Here is an 18,613-nt window from a genome sequence, read left to right on the forward strand (position 1 = left end):
CCTTTTTCTACATAAAAATTGTACTTTTGATCACCTTATTAGGTCAGCGATATTTCAGTAAGAGATCTAATCCTAATTTAGAACTATTAATGAATTTCATATATCATCAAACTATGCATTTTGTAATTTTTGGGGGCCACTAATATCATCAAACTTCTGTCTGCTCAATAACGCAAAAGCAGCCGAGAACTTACTAAGGTGCATCGACATACCAAGTTAGAGATTCATAAAGCTAGAATTATTGAGCTAATTTTCCGCCTGTTGACTTCAACTGGCCTTTGACCTCATACACAGTGTAGCACTCATTATGGTGTCAAAATAATGTATAGCAACCAAGGTGTTGTATATGCACGCACACACACACGCATACACGCACACCCAACCACACAAGCAAACAACCATATCAAAAGTTAAGTCAAAATGCTGGGATACTTTATTCTCCTTTAGCCTCCAGCTGTCACATTTTCTGCCAGCCAGATATTCCCTTTGAGAGTTAACCATGCTTATCTATAAAACATAACAAATCAGCGAATCTGTAAAATGACACTCAGCTTATCAATCAAATCTGTTTCTTATCACTTACAGAAACTTACATATATTTTATTTATTATTTTTTATGTATCTATAGATGTGATAATGCAATGATCAGTCTGGGTGAGTCAGCGACGTAGCCAGGAATTTGAAAGGGGGGAGCACTTTTTGCGACTGATATGGATTTTCAAAATTGTAGGCACGACTATCTGAGCGGAGCGCCACCATCGGTTGGCGCGGAGCGTACAAGAAAATTTTTGGTTTTACAAACCCCCCAGATGGCCGGAAACGGCCCTTCCCGAGTGTTCATTCTGGTTCCATGGCCTCTTGCTAACTCGAGACACCTCATTCAATATCACTTTTAAACCAAAAAACAAACGAGTTAAAATAGTACGTAATTCAATACTACATAATGTTCGGTATTTAAAATTAGCAAAGTACATGTACAGCGTAGTCTTACTTTTCAACTGCTGATACTTGTAGATACATATATAGATAGGCCAGAAATGTCTTTGATACAACTATAGCCAGTAATTGTCTTTGATACAACTGTAAATGTTTAAGTTAGCCTAATATTAGAGAAGGCGAGAGCTATCCGGCGATTGCCATCTGATGCAAATTTCTCAACTGTTTTCTCAACTGAAATATTTTCTGCGTAAACGGGTTCTTAACTAGATGTTAAAAAAACTGACAAGATCGGATTCTAGATTTTCGGCGGGTAGAGTGTTGAATGAAACGGCACGCGATAGAAATGACAGCCTAAATTAGAAGACTAGGTCACCTAATTTAGCCATATTCTTGCTACGTTCATTTCAATAGTTATTCCTGTCTGGACTCTTAAACTCGTCCGGCAACCTTATGGATTTGAAATATGGATGTTTTTAAAATAGATAACTTGGCCAAAACAAGTGTGTAGGCCCGGGTCTACAGTGCTACGTATACTGGCTACGCCCCTGATCACGGATATCATATTATCAGCAGATTTTGTTTCCTGTTTGAATTCTTCTACATGTTCTTTACATAATATATCAGAAAGACAAACATAGTGCTCTTTTACAATTTTTCCAGTAGGATGATTCTTGTTTATTGTCCAATGTCTGGACTTTAATACATTTGACGAACTTAACTGATGGACAATATAAACTTTCATATTTTGTAATATAGCCAGATATGCAGTGGCCTAAAAACAAATATCGTTATCGTTAACAGTGTAATCATTATTTAAAGGAAGTGCGTATCACGTACGATTGCTATAGCTTAGCTTCATAACATGCTGTTCGTGCACAACTTAGGACGAATCATAGAAAGGATGAGAACGAACGTTGTCGACGTTGTTGTGCATACGGTTCGTGACATTCCATAGAGTGCGGTTATGTAGGCAATATGTATTTTATTACGCAGTAGCCAACTGTAGGCTTGTAATAGGCTATAGGCTAAATTTAGCTAATTGCATCTGCCAAACTAAGTTAGTAGTTGAATCAGTAGGCGTGAATGTTACTACGATTATAATCGAGTTAACGGAGCTGACGAGTATTCAAGATCAAAAGAGCACTGACAAAATACCATGCTAAAAAACAACAGTTTAAAAAAAAAATCGACACTGAAAGGGGGGGGGGGAGCGGTCGCTCCCCCTGCTCCCCCCCTGGCTACGTCCCTGGGGTGAGTTCATATGTGTGATGTTGAAATTACGTAATAAATCTTGTTGCACCTTCCAAGTAACAGTCCATCCGATTAACTTTGGACGGTCTTTATAACCATGGTATAAAGTTATCAACATACATATGATATAACAAGCATGGTAGTAGGTTATCTCATTGGGTAGCGTGGGTGGCAAAGGGAGGTAGATGGGGGGGGGGCCTTGTAGCAATGACAGAAAGCATAATGATAGGATGATCATTAACTTAAAGATGAATTTGCTGGTATTGATTTGAGCATGCCTGTCAATTACGGATAAACGTCAACCGCGAATTGGTTTAAATCAGGCTTGTCCAACCTTTTGCAGAGGAGGGCCACATGGAATGATTATGATGAAGGCGGGGCCCGCATGAACCCTACGCTCGATTTTTCGATTTCTTTTTTGCGCGAAGCCTAAGGCAACAAAATGTGAGCACTGCGCGCGGAGCGCACTGATATATTTTCCTTCCTGATAAAACAGATGAATAAAGTCCAGCCCCCCCCCTCCCCTCTGCTGAGAGAGTGTCACACAAACTGACCTGTATTCAGATTTTTGGACCCAGAAGGTTCTAATGATTGATTATAAAGCTTCAAATTGTCATCAATAAATCTGCTCACTAAATTTCACACCGTAGAGCATCTCCGGCGGGCCGGACGCAACCCTGCGGCGGGCCGGACTGTGGCCCGCGGGCCGTAGGTTGGACAACCCTGGTTTAAATGAACCTTAATATGCATTTTGTAATTTTTGGGGGCCACTAATGTCATTTCGGGGGGGGGGGGGGGGGTAAGTGGAGGGCAAGACATTTGACTGGGGCTCCCACTCCCTGCCCCCCAAGGGTTATGCCACCATATACGTCCCAGACATTCCACCTGTGGACTGGACAGAAAAATGTCAAACGTAGAATTCACTGTTGAAGCCAAAGAGAGTTGTAAAGCACATACATGATAGTAGAAGACAGTGATGTTATCATTTAATCATGAAGTTTAATATGTCAATCCTGTTTGTTAGATGAAATATAACTAAACTAATAAATCCTTACCCTGTGTGAATGCTCTCCTAATTGTTCTTAAATTAACCTTGAAGGAAAGCTGGGTAAAACATGCTACCACCACCACCACAAATTCACATTGAACCCCCCTCACACTCCGCCCCCCCCTTCTCCGGCCCGTCAACCCACCACAGAATAAACTGAATGGGTTTGTCCATACCCACCAATATACCAAACATCCTACACAGCATAATAACGTTAAACTCTTATTTACATGTAGTATAAATTTTACTTCAATAGATTACAATTAATAGAAGACTGCTCTAGCTGTTAATAACTTCCGATACCATACTATCAGCTCTAATATTTGTGATATACAACATGTAAAAACTCTAAAATAAGATAGATAATTTGTTTTCTTTCAAAAATCAACTCCATGAAGGTATGTCTACAACCAAGGGCGGCGACATCAAAGGGCACTTTGCAGAAATTCGATTGGACTGATGCAGCCTTATATTTAGTACCCTTTATAACTCTCATTTGCGTATACACATTACTCCATCAACGCCCCCCCCCCCTTCAAGGTAAATATGCATACTAGCACTGCAATATCAAATGTGCAAAATGGGAAACAAGGAACAAGTTTTCTTTTGAGACAAAACGAGGTGAAATCATGCTAGTTGCTAAAGTAGGAATCTTCCGAATTATACTTTATTCTTGTTAATATCTTAACAAATTTTTTCCATTCGAAATAGCTTTGAGTTTGACCCACAGAAATTCATTAAAAGTCAGGGGCGTAGCCAGGATTTGCAAAGTTGTATGCACGACTATCTGAGCGGAGCGCCACCATCGGTTGGCGCGGAGCGTACAAGAAAATTTGTGGTTTTACAAACCCCTCAGATGGCCGGAAACGGCCCTTCCCGAGTGTTCATTCTGGTTCCCTGGCTGCTTACTTGAGACACCTCAATTTTTATGTAGAAAAAGGGCACATTTTTAACCTGAGGAAAAGTGGGGGGCCACGTGCCCCCTGTGCCCCCCCGGTTTCGCCGCCCTTGTCTACAACTACTGACATTAGGTTCAGTTACAAGCACTGTATTAGACATAAGAAGCTGCTAACATCGTATGCTTTATGCCAGGAAGATTATTGAAAACACTTGTGAATTACAAACTATGTACAATAAAGGTTAGTTTGTCACTGTCATGCAACAACTACCAGGACATTATACTAATTGCCATTCATAGATACATCCATTAAACCTGATGAAACATTAACCTATAGCAACCTATATGTAACATATTCATGCACTGGGAAGTAAAAGTAGATATTGTAACAGGCAGCATTTATCAGTCAATGTTCAACAGTAATGAATTTCAAGTATTAGACTCTGAGCAAGATTGGTAAGTAATTTTTTCATGATGACTTTCCACATCAATCACAGGTATGAGAGCCCTCGGCTAATTATTCAAACTTTTGTTTCTGGTATTCATCTGCGGGTGGCGCCGTCTGCAATGTAGAGAAACATAGAAGGGTAAACAAGATAAATCTAAGACTGACAACCTTATCTCAAGCAACTCAAAGCTTTCAGATACAAGTATGATTGAGGCTCAATGTACTACACAGGGCAAGTAAATAGGAACACAGTTATCCAACTCATTCATAGATTACGCTAGCATTTAATTTCAATCATTTCACATGGTTCTATTTATTTCTAAGGTTATACAAACATTTCACTTCTGAAAAATAACGGATGGTGTCATCCGTGTGTGACATCACAGATTATAGCATAAATCAGTGTACACACTTCCAAATGAAATGAATAAATTTCAACCTTTTATACCTCAAGTCCTTGACAACAGAACAACTTATGAAGATGGGAGTTGGATGTTTGGACCAATGGACGTCCATTGTTTTACAAGCTCTGTGTTATGTGGAACAGGAAACACATTCTCATGTAAACTATACAGAGTCATCATGAAAATGAGTAAACAACAACCTCTGACAATTGACACTCCCTTTAAAAAGTCTTACCACTCATATTGCATCTATTTAATGGAACCCCGACCCAACCATCATCATGGCTGATGTGACAGAGGTCCTTGTGCAGAACAAGTCTTTCAAACAGCCAAGAAATTCTTGTTCCGTTTGAAAGATACGCTAGATTTAAAGTAGTGTCTGGGAGCTGTCAATTTGTAAACCTGTGATGTTAGTGACACTAGGATCTGAAACGTTTCTCCTTGGTTTTCTTTCATATTTTCAAGACAGAATTTTAACACTGTTGAAACTGAAACTAATGCCATCATTAGGCCATGATAAGAGGAGCAATGTTTTAGCATAAGCATTGGCAAAACCCATGTCCATTACAGAAAATAAAAATTGTCAAAAACATTTTATTTTTTAAATTATGCACATGAGGCTTGATGATGTCATATTTAGACTTGATCAAGTCTTCAGCCTTGTGAAGAACCTTTATAAATCATTGATATCTCTAAAATGGAATAAATTTGTTCTTAGCTATTTGGGGAAGTTCACTCAAACTAGAGCAGCAATACTGCTGAATCTCAGTACTCTTATAACAGTACATTGTAGTTCCATGTAAGACCACATAGTGACACATATACTGTACATTATACTGTACATTTACTGTACATTATACTGTACATTATGCTGTACATTACACTGTACATATACTCAACATAGTCATACATATACTGTACATAGTCATACATATACTGTACATTATACTGTACATATACTGTACATTATACTGTACATTATACTGTCCAATATACTGTATATGTACTGTTCATATACTGTACATTATACTTTACATTATACTGTATATATACTGTACATTATACTGTACATATACTTTACATATATACTGAACATTAAACTGTACAGATACTGTACATTACACTGTACATAGTGACACATATACTGATCATTATACAGTACATATACTGTACATTACACTGTACATATACAGTACATAGTGACACATATACTGTACATAGTGACACATATACTGTACATATACTGTACATTATACTGTACATATACTGTACATTATACTGTACATATACTGTACATTATACTGTACATATACTGTACATTATACTGTACATTATACTGTACATACACTGTACATAATGACACATATACTGCACATTGTACTGTACAATATACTGTACATATACTGTACATTGTGACATTCATGCCATCTTCCAAATTTGATGTAGCTTTGACTAATGCACTAATAAGCAGTCCAGACCCACCATATATCCTATGCAAATACTTTCCAATTCATGGCATACAGGAATGCCGAGACAACTATGAACTTCAAAAACAAAGGCCAAATCTAATTTGAATATAGAACTAACGTTGGACAAGGGGCTATAGTTTGCTGTCACAATCTTGACAGGACCCTATACACAGATAAACCCTGTCTATAATCTTTGATATATGCCAGTATGGAAGAGTTGGCTGCAGTGGGTCAGACCTAGATAAATATGCCTGTTTGATTTGATACAGTTAGTGGTGAAATACCGAAAATTACATCTGATCTTAACAATTTAGCCAATCAAGTATAATTGCATGCATGCTCCAGATATGAATGAATGCAGATTCTGTAGAGAAACATGCAGATTGTACTCAAGAGGATAGATTTCAAATAAGTAATAAGACAGTCGTTTGAAATGTACTCGTCTCTTAGGAGTTGTTGTGTGTCATGGAGCAGTACTGCCAGTGACGCTAGTAACCAGCATTTTAGAAAAGAGATTAAAAACATATCTGCACATAAAAGGTGTCTTCCTGACTGATCATCACTGTCAAAATGAGTTACTTTCAATTGTCATTTCCTGACAAACTTTCGCAACATTTTATGAATCATTTCTGACACTGAAAGAAAAACCTTGACGTCAAACGGCAACCCCGTCCAGCATAACAACATCTCAATATGTATTTTATGTATTGAGTTAAAAAATTAAAATTAATGTTTTAGGGATATCCAGCAAACTGAAACAAAACATGTTGGATGCTATGTATAAGGCATACCTTCAATAGAACTTGGCACAACATGTCAATTAAGAGACTTAAAAGTAAAGACACAGCGTTGGTGATGTGTAAACAGATCTAGAGATGAATATATGATGATGATGATGAGTATATACCTCAGCTAGTTGCTTGCTTCACATACTCAAATTAAACAACTAAGCTTTGTAGTAACTCAATTGATTATAAATGTTGTCACTCCACTTTTGGTATTCCTTAAAACAAAACAAGACTTACTTAATTCCCTATAGTGTCCTTACAGTGAAATTTAAAGCTGGTGTGGAGCCACATACTTGTGTGAGTGGGTGGCATATTAGTCTTATTCACTCATAGCAGAGACTGGCATTAGGTAGAGAGATAGTCAATGGTCACTGGTGGTCAATAAAATCGGCTTTCATTCTATCCCATCAAAATGTGATGTACACAATCTAGGACAGATAACCACTACAACAACCTTGACAAAACAAAGCCAAGATATAAATGGAAAAGCACTCACTGGGAGGGTAGCAGTCGGTGGTTGAGGAACATAGACCTGTCCAGGATTTGTTGGTGTGTAGTAGGCATTGCCTGGTGTAAACATAAAGAATAGATACATGACGACCCTGATCGCTTACTTAGTGAAATCATTGCACAGAATTATATCTTCATTGTGAATGAAATACATTGGTGACCCCAATACATGGAATAATCTTCAACATGATGTTTTATTGCAAACTTCAGACTTGGTATTTTATACCCAAACTAGTACTTGAATCAAATAGTATACTTCAAATACAAACTTAGCAAATTCAATTTCCTTTTAGGACCAATGTAGACTGCATTCTTGGTCAGTTTGACCTTTTCCAACAGACACAACCTGCAATTTTGTCACAGAGACTTGAAGTGAAGAAATTGAGAAGTGAGAAATTTGGGATTAAAGCCAAAACCAGGCCAAATAAATACCATCCAGGCTGAACATCTTTGCTATTCAATAGTGATTACATGGAGAAATAAATAATGCAAACTTCCATTACAGGTGATTGCCAAAACAATTCTCCCAACACTAATATATACAAATTTAACTTTATCTGAAATATAAAGTTATTTAAACAATGTTTTAACTGTGTTTATAACTTCAGAGGAAGATGTCTCTATATCCAGCTATGTCTACACACAGAACCTTTACAGCACTACTGAAAGCTGCTGTAAGTCTTAGATGGCCTTCAGACAGTTCATTTAATGTTATACACATGAACGTACAATTAAAACTACAACATAAAATGAAACTTAGGTTCAGAGGAAACAATTGATTACAATCATCATTAAACATGCAAAGCAGGATATTAGTGAAACTAACAGCTGGCTGAAATATTACAGGCAAAATGTGTTTCGTTCCAGGAGACAAATGATGTGTTTCGATGAGAAATGCAGTCCCTGCTTCCCAGCTTGTTATTTAACACCAATTCTGAAATGCCGGATAATGGTTCAGCTCACACCGACCTTGAACTTATAACAACAAACAAGCATACAAACATATAGCGATTATACGGTAAAGTTCTTGAGAAATAAAAAAGTTACAAATATTTCAACATATATATCTCTATCATCTTGCATTTCATGTACTATGTGCATACCTGTTTGGGGCATTCCATTACCTACAGCATACTCATAGGGTGGAGGCAGTTCACCTGGTGGAACTGCAGCAAAGTAAAACAAAATAAATGGCACACATTATAGGATATGATGTTAAAGTGATCATGGAGAGAAGAAATTCATATATAGATGGAGGTGTGTAAGGATAAATAAAGTAGCTCTGAGGATTCCTTTTATTCCCCTATTTTGCTTTCTTTCTTGAAATACAAAAATCACATTGATTTAAATAAGATTTGTTTTTGTACTTAAATGTTGTTTCTTAAAATTCTATGTAATATTTGTCATGAGAACATAAGTATGTTAACTTTAAATGTTTTTGTGGTTACATACAGGTTGCATAGTAGTCAAGCAATATTGACTAAAATCTGGGTTGGCAATTCTTTTATTTAAAAAAAAAAAATGGGATTAATTTGATGAATATCAAATTTTGGTACTTAAAATTAGTTTTGTTGTTTTATAATCCCATGTTATATTTGTCATGAATACATGAGTATGTTAACATTAAATGTTTTTTTGCGGTTCATAAAAGAATACACAGTTATTCATTTAATGAAAAGAACCACCTTTTTAACCTTCAACAAAAAATGAGTTTTGATCTACTCGTTTGTCAACACATTAAACACACCTTTCATTGCACAGATGAACACTATTGCTATATAGTTACAGTCTTAGTACTCCAAGACTCTTTGCCTCCAGTTCAAGATTACAAAGCACTGGACATCCAAAAAAATGCATTATAGTAAAAACATGCACCAACATATTCACGTTCCACTCACCAACAGATTCAGTCAAGAAACTAACTATTTCAATACAAATTTGATTCAAATGCTACACATGTAGTGTTTCTGTCTAGTATAGACGTCTACTCTGGGAGTGTGGGTCTATAAGTTATCGAAAGTGTAATCATGGCCAATGGATAATTCTGATGGTTGTATTGACATGTAACATACATTCTCAAAATGTGAATGAGTTGTTGTAACATTAATGAAATACTATAACCATACTTTGGGCTCCTGTATAATTTGCAAAATGGTTTAACAAAGATACAGAAAACATGTAATGCAATCCTGATGAAAGTTAGCAATGAAATTGAACAATCCTACAAGATTAAACTTGAGAACTACAGCATGGACAAGCAATCTCTTCCTGCTAATCAACATTCCTTATGATTTAATTGCAAAACTAAATATTTACTGTCATGAGGCCAACTCTGAAATCCCATTAATAATAATGAACTAATTAGACGGGCACAATTTGGCCCAAATTTAAAAGGATCGTCCAGGTGCAAATCTATTTTTGAGGTAAGAAAGAGAAACAAATTCTAAGCATCCTGGTGAGTTTTTCATTCAATTCCAATGAATTGGTTTTAAGTAAACAGCATTTTAAGTTGGTACGTTTTGTACCAAGCGTGAACTCAAAGCAACCAGATGTGATGTCAAAGAAGCACACTGACCATATAGTCAATTTAAAAAAAAACATTTACATCCAAGTTTCCACTTCAAATTGGAATGCATCTCAATATGAATACATTATATAATTGGTATACTGTGAACTTCTCATTCCCTTAAGGTCAAATTGGAACCTATCCAATCAATGGTTGAAACATTATAGAAAAAAATACCACAAACAAAACACTTTGCTGTTAGAATGCAAACTATGGCATCAGTCCTGTTTGCTTCAAGTTCACTTATTGTACAAACTGTGACAATTTCAATTTGCAAATGTCTTAAAAATGCTAAACTTGTAGGAATTGTAATTTCCACTTGGATGCTTAGGATAAATGTTCCTGTTTCATTAACAAAACAATATTAAAGACGTTTGTTGCTGAATTTTACATTCACCGCAATCTTCATCAGATATTGCCCAAGGCAAAAGAAACCAGTTTGCATCAAACTTACCTGGAGGTGCTGTTTGTTGAGGAGGATAGTAGGGTTGTGTGGGGTATGCATATCCCTGGGGTGGTACCTGGCCCTGGGGAGGATAGTATGCAGGATATGGTTGTTGTTGAGGATACCCTTGGGGATATCCCTGTGGATATGCTTGTGGAACTGGTTGTGGATATGGCTGGGCAGCAGGTTGTGGTGCTGTTCCTTGCGCCTTTGGATGAGGTGGTGGTTGTGTTGGTGCTGTAGAGGAAAGTCAATGGTGGTGTTGGTGTGTATCAAAAGATGTTCATCCAGGATTTAATATCTTCTAATTTAATCAAATTTGTAACTTTATTAAGTATCCTAGATCTAGACTACATCAATGCTTAATTACTTACAACAATCTGAAATTCTTTTCTCCCCACTAACTTCCATACACTTTTTATCATGAAAGCTATCACATCCAACACAACTCTATCATTTTAATTCTCATTACAATTAGGGTATTAATGAGAATTTAATCAGACTGACTTAAAACTTGTGTATTTTAACATGAGGAAGAGAGGAAGGGAAACATTTGGGACCTATATGATACCAAGAATCCTAATCGATACATTAGAATCAGACTTGATTGTACAAGTGTGAAAGATTGACTGGACAAATGATTTCAATATATGGATTTCACTTAAAACATTATGGGCTTCAATCCACATGGGCATCTGCAAAGAGTGACTCTATTAGGGTTTTAGTATTATCATTGTTACCACACTAAATCATGGTATTTTGTTTTACATAGTTATCACCATCACTAAACAGAATTTCACCTATATAATCTTTCATAGAAAAGTATCATGAAGGCACAACGATTGAGATGCTGTACATACAATCTACTAACCTTGTTTCGCAATTTTGATGAGTGCCTGACCAACAGTTACTGCTCCTCCTGATTTAAAGGTTAATTTGAATCTGGCCTCTCCTTGCCAATCACCTAAAGAAAGGATCATTAACATGTATTATCAAATCAACATATATAATACAAAGGAATGCTAATAAATCTTTGCTTTGAATTGCTATGTCTGTTCCTACCCAGACTTCAATGAATGTAGTTTCAAAGTTATTGATATCCGTGCCTTCCAACTTGCTATGTCTGTTTCTATCCAAACTTCAATGAAATTGGTTTCAAAGTTATTGATATCCATGCCTTTCAACTTACTATTTCTGTTACTATCCTAACTTCAATGAATCTGGTTTCAAATTTATGGATATCCATGCCATCCAACTATGCATTGTTCATTCTCATTCGATAAATGGTCAACTTTCCACTTGCAATGTTGCATAAGATTATGTGTATAACTTTCAAATATCGATATGTATGCTTAGAGATACAGCAAACATTACCAAAAACGCACACAATTAAGGAAGTGTATTCATGAAAAACAATAAGTTATTGTCAGTTATTCTATTGTTTCATTTTAAGCCATGAAAGCCTCCATCACTCATCAGACTACACTGAAAACAGAAGAGCACTATAACTTGCATTAAACCAAATCAATTGATATCTGTACAAGCAGACTCTCAAAAGAAAATACCTCGCAAGCGAATACTGTCTCAAAAAAACCACTCATAAAATACAGTGTTAAAGTAAGTTGGCCTGACGTTTCGATCCTAGCAGGATCTTCTTCAAAGGCTAAATGACACCCTCACATTCTCCTACACAGGCTCTCTGGTGGATAAGCAGTTTGCTAACAGTTTTATTTTATTTTTATTTTCATAAAATACAGTGTCATCATTACCTCCAGGTTGAGCCAGTATCCTCCCACCGAGATAATTTGCTCCAAAGGTCGGCTGTTTGATTTCAAAATCTTTCATGTAGTAGAACGGCATAGAAAATGACTGAAGCAGATCGTTAGCAGATGACTTGAAAATAAGCTGGGGCAAGATTTGAAACAAAATTGACAACGCTATTAAACCACCAACTATAATATAATAAACAAACAATTTGTAATAACACTGAATCATTGAAAATGTTCCTCCCTCTACCAGATTTATATGATTCAAGACAAAGTTTCTTAATTCCAAAAGTGAAAAGAGATATAATAGAGTATGGACTTTTGAAAGTAATCCCTAACCACTACCAACAACAAGCTATGTGCACCAGGTACTGGATCAAGGAATTGTAGTCATCCCTAACCACTACCTACAACAAGCTACAGTATGTGCACCAGGAACAGGAACAAGGAATGTAGTCATCCCTAACCACTACCAACCAGGGCTCGAAATAAGCGGCGGCCAGTGCGGCCATGGCAGCGGGTGCCCTCGCCACTGGCCGCGATGCCCAAGGGAAAATTACTACTATCAAGGCCAGTACTGGCCTTGCCCTTTTTACCCATTGGCCTCCGTGCCTTTTGCAGGAATAGGCATTGGACAAATGCGACTTTGAGAATGACAAAAAAAACGAATCATATGTTCCGAAAAAGCGTGGCTATTATTCGCAGAAAATGATGAAGAGCATGCTAGCGTATCGCGGTCACAGGACGTGAATAACAAACTGTGATCGAAAATTGAACATCATCACAGTACTGACCTTGGTAGTTGGTGTGAAAACGTACCGCATTCTAACGGTACAAGAATGTGAGCCTATCCAACTGATTAATATACGACTGCTCCGCGGGCTATCATTGCATTTTCGTAACGTAGTTCAGTGGGAAATTCAGTCGTAATGCAATACAGTGTTTCTAAAATCGCGAAGAAATTATTCCAGGGACAACAATGTGAACAAAATCATCATATTCCGAGAGAGAACATGTTTAGCTTCCTAACCATATCATTCACGTTGAAAGAAAGTTCACAAAAGTTTACAACCAGTAGCAGCTACGGTCAAACCACACCTGCACAAAGTAGTACCATTATACAGCTTTGGCTGATTGACGTCACAGAATCGTGCTCGCTTATTGGCTTAACAACTACATGAATGCGAGGTGATTGGTAGAATCTGGGAAATTCCCAGTAGAGTCAAGTTACACAGGATTATTTCGGGAGGGTGTGTCACTATTGGCAATTACAAGTACAGCCAATTTCAGGCGGGAGTCGGAAGAACGAATAATTATGAAGTGGAGAGTTGTACACTGGAAGCATATGCAGTTAAGTTGTATTATCGACAGTGTTTCGGCGTTGTGTATGAATTTCATAATAATAATGCTGTTTCATGAAGGAGTGTTACGCGGCGGTTTGAGGACCCAAACTGTAGCGGGTTCGGTTATGATCATGAAAGTTCGAGCATATATTCCCCGATGTTTTTTTTTTGGGGGGGGAGGGGGCCTGCGTGTATTCGGAAAAAAATCATTCCCGGTGGTACGGGTGATATCGCCTGTGATATTGGATTGTTATAAACTTCTGTAAAATCGAGTGGGGCTAAGTGCAAGGCGCCAATGGGAAAAAAGTGGAGTGGGCCAGGATGAAAGTGGACATTGGCAGGCATCACAGAAAAGACAAATTCATCCCCCTGTTCCAGAAGATGCTGCAGGATAAGGCAGACAAATATCCCAACTTGCTGCACCTGGTGCGCATCATCCTGGTGATGCCTGTGTCCACGGCACAGGTGGAAAGACAGTTCTCCTTCATCAAGAGATTTCAGGGTGACGGCCGTCTGAGCCTGGGCCGCCAGACCGTGGAAGACCTGCTGAGGGTGTGCAGCGAGAGACCTGCACCAGGCACCATCTGTTTCAAGGATGCGGTGCAGAGGTGGTGGTCAGGTGGATTGGCTGTCAGAAGGCCATATATGAGATCCCGTAAGCCGAGGGACTTGCCCCTGATCGAGGAAGATCCCCTCAGTGACAGTGTTTCAGACTCCTCTGAGTAGTGGAGTGAACAGGCTTTCCCATGGTGTTAAATGCAGGTGATAAACTGGTGTTAAACTGAAATTCTCTGCGATAAGTAATTTTTGCTGAGGAAAATAAAACAGGTTACAAATTGAGACATTCTTCGCGTCATTTTTCAAAGTGGCCTTGGTGCCCTACTCACAATTTCAGCGTTGGCCTTGATGCCCTCCCCAAAAACATGTATTCCAAGGCCAGTTGGCCTGCCCTAGAAATTACGAAATTCGAGCCCTGCTACCAACAACAAGCTACAGTATGTGCACCAGGTAGAGGTCCGAGGAATGTAGTCATCCCTAACCACTACCAACAAGAAGCTACAATATGTGCACCAGGTACAGGAACAAGGAATGTAGACATCCCTCACCACTACCAACAACAAGCTGTGTGCACCAGGTAGGGGAACAAGGAAATGTAGTCATCCCTAACCACTACCAACAACAAGCTATGTGCACCAGGTACAGGAACTAGGAATGTAGTCATCCCTTTAAACCACTACCAACAAGAAGCTACAGTATGTGCACCAGGTACAGGAACAAGGAATGTAGTCATCCCTAAACACTACCAACAAGAAGCTGTGTGCACCAGGTAGGGGAACAAGGAAATGTAGTCATCCCTAACCACTACCAACAAGAAGCTACAGTATGTGCACCAGGTACAGGAACAAGGAATGTAGTCATCCCTCACCACTACCAACAACAAGCTGTGTGCACCAGGTAGGTGAACAAAGAATTGTAGTCATCCCTAACCACTACCAACAAGAAGCTGTGTGCACCAAGTACTAGAACAAGGAATTGTAGTCATCCCTAACCACTACCAACAACAAGCTGTGTGCATCAGGTAGGGGAACAAGGAAATGTAGTCATCCCTAACCACTACCAACAACAAGCTATGTGCACCAGGTACAGGAAAGGAATGTAGTCATCCCTAACCACTACCAACAACAAGCTACAGTATGTGCACCAGGTACAGGAACAAGGAATGTAATCATCCCTAACCACTACCAACAAGAAGCTGTGTGCACCAGGTAGGGGAACAAGGAATTGTAGTCATCCCTAACCACTACTAACAACAAGCTGTGTGCACCAGGTACTGGAACAAGGAATTGTAGTCATCCCTAACCTCAAATGAGATTTGACATCACAAGCAACAGGGTTCTTGTACTCAACATGGCAAATCCATATACCATGTATGAAAAGTATCCATGATTTCTACCATTTGGCGACCTAAACTAAAAATCTAGCCACCATAAGTGTATTGGTATTCTGACACGAAACATTTTTTCCTTCACGCTTTTGCGTTAACGAACTCGATTTCACTTTACCGTTGTATGTACAAGCCATACATGAACCTTTATTCACATGCATGTACGGAGTGCAGATGCGACACAGTTAATTCAATGAAAATTGGTTTGCAGGTTTGCTGAAACTATCTACAGATGCCCATTAGCTACTTTCAAATTGCCAACAGTCCCTCCTACTCTTATGAGTTGTAACACACGTTATCTAATAGGGTGGACGGTGGGAAATACGATAGATTATAAAACAAGGTTTCCACAAATTGATCTGTGGTGACTCCAAATGACCTTTGACCTCCACAAAAAACAATAGGCTTTTGTTCTTAACGTGTTACAACTACATACTAACCACGAGATTGGTCCAAGCTTCCCTTCTCGAGATATAGTGATTACAAACAAGGCGTCACACACACACACACACTCACACTCTGCATGACTACATACATAGGTTATGATTATAATCGAAATTAAAAGCTGTGTAAACCAGATAGGGGAACAAGGATTGTAGTCTTGAGTGCAATTCTAGTTTAACCCCAAAATTTCCATGTATGTACCAAATAAACAAACTAGAAATTGTCATAAAACTTAATTTTCATTTCATTATATTAACGAATACTTCACTCCTAATCTAACACACACACACACTTGGTATCAGATAAATTTGAACCTACTCTCTGATTGGTAAGATAAATGTCTCCCTTTTTCGTTCCTTTTAAGTGGTCAATCTTTGGAGCATTCTCAAAGGAAAGTTCCACATTGTCCTCCTTCCGTAAGAGTCTGCATAAGTAAAAAACATTAAAAGTACTCATCAGTTAATGCAAACATTCATCCAACTCAACTATCCAGGTTTAAAGTTCAGTGGAACTATTAAAGATATCACCAACATAAAACAAAATAAGATTGAAAGAAGGACTAAGGTTTTATGTTTGCTCTCTTTAAAGCTGTACATGAACTAAAATAATTGTTGAACATGGAAGGATAAAATGGAATGTTATCCACAAGGAATTGTAACCATCTGGTTTTTGTGGCATTAAACACTGACTTCCACCCTATTCAAGCGTTGATACTATCGTTAAGTTTGGTCAGTTTAGGAGACTATAAGAGATCTACATCATCACACAATCATAACAAGGTACTTTTTTGGTAAACTTTTGGCACATTAGTAGAGATTGAGCAGATGAAAAGTTCAAACACATCTCTATTTGTGTACTAAAACATTTACCTGGCAGAAAAAAAAACTTACATGCAAGAAAGTAACTAATAACTAGATATGAGTGTTGTGTGTAGTGTGTCCTTCGAATGTCTCTCTCTCTCTCTCTCTGTTGCACGAACGTTGACAAAGAGAGAGACATTACTTTGCGTTCGTAGGCATGGTGATTGCATAAAATACTTATCTATGCCAGTACAGTTAAAGTATATTTGTGAAAGTAAAGATCAATATATCTGACCGCTCATATCTCCGACTCATGTTTCACAGCTACTAAAACACACAGCTACCAAAGACCAGACACCATGTTTTGGTTTTAATAAATACTTTTATTCGCTCAAATCTCTGCAAATGGGCCAAAATTTTGCAAAATAAAGGACATAAAAAATGCCTACATCATTTTTCAAAGTTTTGAGTGTTATGAAACTATACTTTACATTAAAAAGGAATGTGGGTTCCTGAAAACAATAAGAATGGGTTAAGAATTTATGTCCAAACCGCCCCCGGAAATTTATAATTGTATGTAACGAAGTCGTGGAACTACTTCACACATTAACCCTATGCTTTAATTATATGGATGAAGCGTTTATGTTCAATATACTTTAGAATGTGATCAGGTTTTCTTTTCAGGGATATTGTTATGATTGACTTACTGCTCTCCTCCAAAAAGAATTATCCCTGCACCACTGTGTGCGGTGTTGATGGCCATAACTTGTGTTTGGTAGTTCCCTGGTTTGATGCGTTATATCAATCGTCGAACTGAAGTTCCGCTCAATGACGTAATGAAAAAAAAAATTTACAGACTTGCGCAATCACAGCACAGAAGTTATTCACAGAAATTACAATTCGTCATCGTCACGCGCGTATGGAAAGCCGTTTTAACATTTAATAAGGAATTTCAGATATCTCGAAATAATTTCAGATATCTCAAATTAAATTACAGATATCTCCAATTTATTTAAGATATCTACAAATAATTGCAGATATCTTAAAATCAATTTCAGATATCTCGAAATACCAGGGAATTTCAGATATCTGAAATTGAATTCGAGATATCTCGAATTCAATTTCAGATATCTCGAATTCAATTTCGGATATCTCGAATTCAATTTCAGATATCTGAAATAGAATTTCAGATATCTCGAATTCAATTTCAGATATCTCGAATTCAATTTCAGATATCTGAAATAAAATTTCAGATATCTCGAATTCATTTTCAGATATCTCGAATTCAATTTCAGATATCTCGAATTCAATTTCAGATATCTGAAATAGAATTTCGGATATCTCGAATTCAATTTCAGATATCTCGAATTCAATTACAGATATCTGAAATTTCCCGATTAAATGTTAAAATGACTTTCCATATGTGCCATTTTAACATTTAATCGGAAATTTATGCATATGCATTTCAGATATCTCGAATTCAATTGCAGATATCTCGAATTCAATTTCAGATATCTCGAATTAGAATTGCAGATATCTTGAATTCAAT

At 37.6% G+C, this 18,613-nt stretch overlaps 1 protein-coding gene across 1 annotated transcript; it reads right to left on the reverse strand.

Moving 5' to 3' along the window:
- Positions 1-3,351: 3,351 nt before the first annotated feature.
- LOC139959870 (uncharacterized) lies at positions 3,352-17,932 on the reverse strand. The gene is made up of 8 exons (XM_071957777.1): positions 17,772-17,932; positions 16,583-16,688; positions 12,536-12,671; positions 11,638-11,730; positions 10,776-11,003; positions 8,859-8,921; positions 7,742-7,812; positions 3,352-4,698 (listed from the first exon to the last, which is right to left on the reverse strand). The coding sequence occupies exons 1-8, from the start codon at positions 17,825-17,827 to the stop codon at positions 4,654-4,656; spliced, it is 798 nt and encodes a 265-aa protein (XP_071813878.1). The 5' UTR covers positions 17,828-17,932; the 3' UTR covers positions 3,352-4,653.
- Positions 17,933-18,613: the final 681 nt, after the last annotated feature.

This window comes from Apostichopus japonicus, chromosome 19, assembly GCF_037975245.1.
Source record: "Apostichopus japonicus isolate 1M-3 chromosome 19, ASM3797524v1, whole genome shotgun sequence".
Taxonomy (NCBI): Eukaryota; Metazoa; Echinodermata; class Holothuroidea; order Aspidochirotida; family Stichopodidae; genus Apostichopus; species Apostichopus japonicus.

Coding starts and splice junctions, on each gene's coding strand:
- LOC139959870 (XM_071957777.1), bottom strand. CDS start 17,827: ATGGCCATCAACACCGCACACAGTGGTGCAGGGATAATTCTTTTTGGA. Junction 16,689..17,771: donor ATTCTTTTTGGAGGAGAGCA/GTAAGTCAATCA, acceptor TTACTTATGCAG/ACTCTTACGGAAGGAGGACA. Junction 8,922..10,775: donor TCAACAAACAGCACCTCCAG/GTAAGTTTGATG, acceptor ACTTTGCTGCAG/TTCCACCAGGTGAACTGCCT.